The 6,812-nt window shown below is 48.9% G+C and overlaps 1 protein-coding gene across 2 annotated transcripts in view; it reads right to left on the minus strand.

Annotated features, from left to right (window-relative positions):
• The window catches only part of KLHL10 (kelch-like family member 10), a 10,229-nt gene extending 4,931 nt beyond the window's left edge, over positions 1–5,298 (minus strand). Inside the window, exons 1-2 of one of the 2 annotated variants that reach the window (XM_011998847.1) lie at positions 4,952–5,298; positions 951–1,440 (exon numbers count right to left, since the gene is read on the minus strand). In XM_011998847.1, the coding sequence (XP_011854237.1) occupies positions 951–1,440; positions 4,952–5,145 (684 nt within the window). In that variant the 5' untranslated portion in view covers positions 5,146–5,298. The remainder of the gene's footprint in view (positions 1–950; positions 1,441–4,951) is intronic. The other variant, XM_011998848.1, reaches the window with a different exon arrangement.
• Between the last annotated feature and the right edge of the window lie 1,514 nt (positions 5,299–6,812).

Consider the following 6,812-nt stretch of genomic DNA (forward strand, 5'->3'; position numbering starts at 1 on the left):
ACTGCAACTTCCACCTCCCAGGTTCAAGCGATTCTTCTGCGTCAGCCTCCCAAGTAGCTGGGATTACAGGCATGTGCCACCAGGCCTGGCTACTTTTTTGTATTTTTAGTAGAGATGGGATTTCACCATGTTGGCCAGGCTAGTCTTGAACTTCTGACCTCAAGTGATCTGCCCACCTTAGCCTCCCAAATGCTGGGATTATAGGTGTGAGTCACTGTGCCCAGCTATAAATTGACCTGTTTGTACAGGGTTGTATATACAAATAATATGTAATATACTTTATATACAATTTTTATGGGTTTTCTTTTTTTTTTTTTGAGATGGAGTCTTGCTCTGTTGCCCAGACTGGAGTGCAATGGCATGATCTCGGCTCACTGCAACCTCTGCCTCCCAGGTTCAAGTGATTCTCCTGCCTCAGCCTCCTGAGTAGCTGGGATTACAGGTGCGCACCACCACGCCCAGCTAATTTTAATATTTTTAGCAGAGACCAGGTTTCACCATGTTGGCCAGGCTGGTCACAAACTCCTGACCTCAGGTGATCCCCCCACCTCGGCCTCCCAAAGTGCTGGGATTACAGGCGTGAGCCACTGCACCTGGTCAAATTTTGTAATTTAAAATTTTTATAACCTATGTTGCCCAGGCTGGCCTCAAACTCTGCGCTCAAGTGATTCTCCCACCTTGGCCTCCCAAAGTGAGCCACCACACCCCTCCTAGAATTATTCTGAAGGCTCTCTTCTTCCCCCACCACCAGGAAGGATTTTGGTCAAAGAATATAACTTAGGTAAAAAGAACTAGTAATGCCAAGGGAAAAGACAGTTGCAAAATTCCAGAGAATAGTAGATGCCTTCTATCTAAGGACATGTAAATACAGCCTTGGGATCTGTCATATGTCTGAATTTTGCTTTTAGGACAATCTCTCTGGGATAAATGAATGAAGAGTGAACACTGACCTTAGGAAGCAAAATTGAAATGTGCTGCTTTCTATTTTGGGGGTCATGAGAAATCCACTTTAAAATGGCCTCAAATACAGCATCTTCCTGTTTGACATTGAGCTCATCTTTCTCGATGATATCCTTAAGTTCAGTGACCGAGAGCTCTAAAAATTCTGCAGAGACTTTCACCATCTCCTCGAAGTTGTGCAGTATGAACATGTAGGCCTTCTGCCTCAGCTCAGGACAGTAGTAGTAGTCTGTGAACTTACAGATGCCGATACAATTATCCAAGCACAGCTCCGACTTGAGGAACTCGCAGCAACCCCTGACGATACCCATGATGTTAAACTGATCCGCGGCAGCAAGCAGTTTCTCCACATTGTCCGGTGTGATAGGCACGGTCCGGGTGTATGCATACTCAATGATCAGCTTCATCATGTCGGGAGAAATGCCAGGGATGTTGTATACCTTCTTTTCAGTGTTGTTCCAGCCACTTGTAAACAAAGCTCTGGAAAAAACAAAGAAACTGGCAGCCACGGAAACATTTCTCTCCTGTTAGGTGAGTACATTGGAAATGGCCTCAGGAAGCGGGGTGCAGGCGTGTGCTATATACAGTGGACAAGAAGAATTTTGACTTTGGGGCCGGGCGCAGTGGCTCACGCCTGTAATCCCAGCACTTTGGGAGGTTGAGGCGGGTGGATCACGAGGTCAGGAGATCGAGACCATCCTGGCTAACACGGTGAAACCCTGTCTCTACTAAAAATACAAAAAATTAGCCGAGCGTGGTGGCGGGCACCTATAGTCCCAGCTACTTGGAGGCTGAGGCAGGAGAATGGCGGGAACCTGGGAGGCAGAGTTTGCAGTGAGCTGAGATCGAGCCACTGCACCCCAGCCTGGGTGACAGAGCAAGACTCCATCTTGGTTGGGGGAAAAAAAAGAACTTTGACTTTGGTCACTCTTACCTTGTGGATAGAGAAACTAAGATTTAGAACTGAGAGTAAAACCCAGGTCTCTTGGGCCAGGCGTGGTGGCTCACGCCTATAATCCCAGCACTTTGGGAGGCCGAAGCAGGTGGATCACGAGGTCAGGAGTTCAAGACCAGCCTGGCCAACATGGTGAAACCCTGTCTCTACCAAAAATACAAAAGTTAGCTGGGCCTGGTGGCACGTGCCTGTAGTCCCAGCGACTTGGGAGACTAAGGCACGAGAATCGCTTGAACCTGGGAGGCGGAGGTTGCAGCAAGCCAAGATCACGCCACTACACTGTAGCCTGGTGATAGCGTGAGACTCCATCTCAAAAAAAAAAAAAAGTTTTTTTCATATAAGATGTGAGATTGGGATGGGGAGAGTCTCCCTATATTGCCCAGGCTGGTCTTGAACTCCTGGGCTCAAGTGATGCCCAGGATGATGATTTTATATGCATTTTACTTATTTAATTCCTATTTCCCCTTCTAGAGGGTAAACTTCATGAGAATAGGAATGTTTCTCTTTTTATTCACTGTTTTTTGTTTTCTGTTTTTGAAACAAGGTGTTGCTCTATCACCCAGGGTAGAGTGCAATGGCATGATCTTGGCACACTGCAACCTCTGACTCCTGGGTGCAAGCAATTTTCCTGCCTCAGCCTCCTGAGTAGCTGGGATTATAGGTGTGCGCCACCACACTCAACTAATTTTTGTATTTTTTAGTAGAGATGCAATTTCACCATGTTGGTCAGGCTGGTCTCTAACTCCTGACTTCAGGTGATCCACCTGCCTCGGCCTCCCAAAATGCTGGGATTACACCGATGAGCCACTATGCCTGGCTTTTGCTTCCTTTTTGTAAGAAGTTTAAGGAAATGTGGTCTTAGAGATCAAATTCTTCCACTAGAGCAGGGGTCTGCAAACCTATGGACTCTGTCCAAATTTGGCCCACCTGCTGCCCACAAATTAAGAATGATTTTCACATTTTAAATGACTGGAGGAAAAAACCATTTTTTTTTTTTTTTTGAGATGGAGTCTTGCTCTGTTGCCCAGGCTGGAGTGCAGTGGCGCCATCTCGGCTCACTGCAAGCTCCACCTCCCGGGTTCACGCCATTCACCTGAAGTCAGGAGTTCAAGACCAGCCTGGACAACATGTTGAAACCCCGTCTCAATTATAAATACAAAAGAATTAGCTGGGTGTGGTGGCAGGCATCTGTAACCCCAGCTATTCAGGAGACTGAGGCAGGAGAATTGCTTGAACTCAGGAGGCAGAGGTTGCAGTGAGCCGAGATCGTACCGTTGTACTCCAGCCTGGGTGACAAGAACAAAACTCCATCTCAAAAAAAAAAAGAAGAAAAAGAAAACTTAGCCAGATGTGGTGGCACACAGCTGTGATCCCAGATACTCGGGAGGCTGAGGCAGGAGCATCACTTGAACCCGAGAGGTAGAGATTGCAGTGAGCCGAGATTGTGCCACCGCACTCCAGCCTGGGTGACAGAGCAAGACTCCATCTCAAAAAAATAAAAATAAAAAATAAATTGTGGACTCTGCTCTAGGGTCTACATGAATGAGAAGTTTTAGCAACAGGTAGGATACATCAATCATATCTTCATTGGAATTGATTACTCAAACATTTTCAGCTCATGAACAAAATAGCCCTTCTACCTCCTGGGTTACAGTGGTTTTAGCCCAAACTGCCTTTTCCTTCTGTTATTTCCCGGGTGTTTCCCCCTCATCCTCCTTCCCATCCCCTTAATCCTTGTTAATTTATCACCCTGTTTGAAAAGGTCTCCATTGGGATAGGAGTAGAGGGGGGTCCCTGAAGTAGCATTGTCATCTGAAATCCAGTAGGGATGTCCAACCTTCCCAAAGGTTGGTTTAGGTGAGAATCAAAGATGAAAGCCCACCAATAGTTAGTTGAAATCCAGTTGAAAAATCAGATCTTAAAGGCCGGGCGCGGTGGCTCACGCCTGTAATCCCAGCACTTTGGGAAGCCAAGGCAGGTGGATCACGAGATCAGGTGTTCCAAACCAGCCTAACCAACATGGTGAAACCCTGTCTCTAATAAAAATACAAAAATTAGCTGGGCATGGTGGTGGGAGCCTGTAATTCCAGCTACTTGGGAGACTGAGGCAGGAGAATCGCTTGAGCCCAGGAGGCAGAGGTTGCAGGGAACCGAAATCACACCACTGCATTTCAGCCTGGGGGACAAAGCGAGACTCCATCTCAAAAAAAGAAAAATCAGATCTTGCCAGGCGTGGTGGCTAATGCCTGTAATCCTAGCACTTTGGGAGGTTAAAACGGGCAGATCACCTGAGGTCAGGAGTTTGAGACCAGCCTCAGCAACATGGCAAAACCCTGTCTCTACTAAAAATACAAAAATTAGCCTGGCGTGGTGTCGGGCACCTGTACTCCCAGCTACTCAGGAAGCTGAGGTGGGAGAATGGATTGAACCAGGGAGGTGGAGGTTGCAGTGAGCTGAGATGGCGCCATTGCACTCCAGTCCAGGTAACAGAGTGAGACTCATCTCAAAAAAAAAAAAAAAAGAAAAATCGGAGAAAAAAGCCCCTGACCCTAGTCATGCCTCTTCAGAAGGCAAAGGAGCCAGGCAGGAGCTCCTGCCTGGACCACAGAGTTGGCCAGGCATGGTGGTAATCCCAGCACTTTGGGAGACTGAGGCAGGAGGATTGCTTTGGGCCAGGAGTTCAAGACCAGCCTGGGCAACATAGCGAGACTCCATCTCTATAGAACATTTCAAAAGTAGCCGGACGTAGCGGCATGTGCCTGTAGACCTAGCTACTTGGGAGGCTGGGGTAGGTGGATCGTTTGAGCCCAGCAGTTCAAGGCTGCAGTGAGCCATGATTGCATCACTACACTTCAGCCTGGGTGAAAGAATGAGAGCTTATCTCTAAAAAATTTTTTTAAAAATTTTTTTAAGGTGCCCAGAGCTTTGACAGTGTCCCTAAAGTTAAGGTGGTGGAGTGGGAACCAGAAAATGGATCAAAGTGTCTCAAAATGAGCCCAATTACCCCTTTGGCTTAATTTGGCAACCCTGTTATACCTAAAGTAGGAACTGCAGCTACAGAGGATGTTCTTATGGGCACTGAACTCAAAGCCATTGACCTTGATGACCACGTCGCAGAGCTTGCCCTCTAGTCTAAGCTCGTTGAAGATCTCACAGGCCATCGCACTCATCTTCCTCTCCATGTGAGGCTGGTGGAAACGTGTGGAGGCCGCCGCGCTCTCCATCTCCATGGCACCCTGGGACAGCGGAGAGAGGTTGCTCTCCTAGGGTGTCGGGGAGGGTTGTGGGGGGCCCCTTTAGCCAGCTGTCGCTTCTTTTCCCTACTACATCTTTCGTATAGAGTCTATCAGGCAACTCAAGTTCCAGAATCCTGGCCCTGCAGTGAGATCACGCAGGATTGTGCTCTCAGGTTCTGGAACTGCCTCCTGGACTTGTCCGCTTCCTTCTCCTCTCCCCTACCACCCCACTTAGGCTGAAAACCACCTCATGCCTCTTTCTGTGTCCTCGAACTCAGAACAGAACCGTGACCACTGAGTGTTTATTGATTCCAGCTCCTGTTACTCACCTGATACAGGTCTCTATCCCTGGAGCATCCATCTACCTTCCACAGCCCAACACTTGGCTCCCTAGACACCGAACTCAAGGAAATCCAAGTCAGTTGAGGCGGAAGGGAGAAGTAAAGCTGATTAAATTTCTTTCTTAGGCCAGGTGCAGTGGCTCATGCCTGTAATCCCAGCATGAGGTGGGCAGATCACGAGGTCAAGAGATGGAGGCCATCCTAGCCAACATGGTGAAACCTCGTCTCTACTAAAAATAGAAAAATTAGCTGGGCCTGGCGGCACATGCCTGTGGTCCCAGCTACTCGGGAGGCTGAGGCAGGAGAATCGCTTAAACCCGGGAGGTGGAGGTTGCAGTGAGCTGAGATTGTGCCACTGCACTCCAGCCTGGTGACAGAGACTCCATCTCAAAAAAAAAAAAAAGAAAAAAATTAATTAATTAAATTCTTTCTTTTTTTAGAGACAGGTCTTGCTCTCTCACCCAGGCTGGAGTGCAGTGGTGTGATCATAGCTCACTACAGCCTCCACCTCCTGGGCTCAAGTGATCCTCCCACTTGAGGATCCTCCCACTTGAGGCTTGATCCTCCCGGCCCAGCCTCCTGAGTAGCTGGGATTACAGGTGCTCAGCACCGTGCCCAGCCAACGCTGATTACATTTCAGAAAGCTGTCCCGGGTCTCCCAGTCCCCTGGATGGGTTAGTCACTCAGTTTCTTCTGGAATGAGGAATGGCCTAGTTAACAGAGCACCTGCTGGGTGATTAACAGAATTCAGTTTATGGCTCCTTCATCTCTCCTCCCATCCAGCCGTGTGGTTTTTCTGTTTTTGTTTCTGAGACAGGGTGTCATCTGCCTCCCAGGCTGGAGTGCAGTGATGCGATCTCGGCTCACTGGAGCCTGGACCTCCCGGGCTCAAGTGATCCTCCTGCCTCAGCCTCCCGAGTAGCTGGGACTACAGGTGCGCATCATCACGCCCGGCTAATTTTTGTATTTTTTGTAGAGACGGGGTTTCGTCATGTTGCCCAGGCTGGTCTCGAACTATTGGGCTCAAGCGATCCTCCTGCCTCGGCCTCCCAAAGTCCTGGGATTACAGGCGCGAGCCACCGCGCCCAGCCCCAGCCATGTTTTTGTCACACAAACTTTCAGCCTGGAAATGACCACGCTTGGCAAGGCTTTTCCTCCACAAAGAGTGGCAGAACCCTACCTACCCATGTAACCCCAACACCCTGGGACCTTCACCCTGCACTTCACAATAAATAGCACCCTCCTCCAATTTGCCTAGCGCACCGGGAAAGTCCACCCGTATCGTGGCCATCTCCGGGCACACGATTCTCGGCCCCGCCC

This window comes from Mandrillus leucophaeus, unplaced genomic scaffold, assembly GCF_000951045.1.
Source record: "Mandrillus leucophaeus isolate KB7577 unplaced genomic scaffold, Mleu.le_1.0 Scaffold58, whole genome shotgun sequence".
Classification (NCBI taxonomy): domain Eukaryota; kingdom Metazoa; phylum Chordata; class Mammalia; order Primates; family Cercopithecidae; genus Mandrillus; species Mandrillus leucophaeus.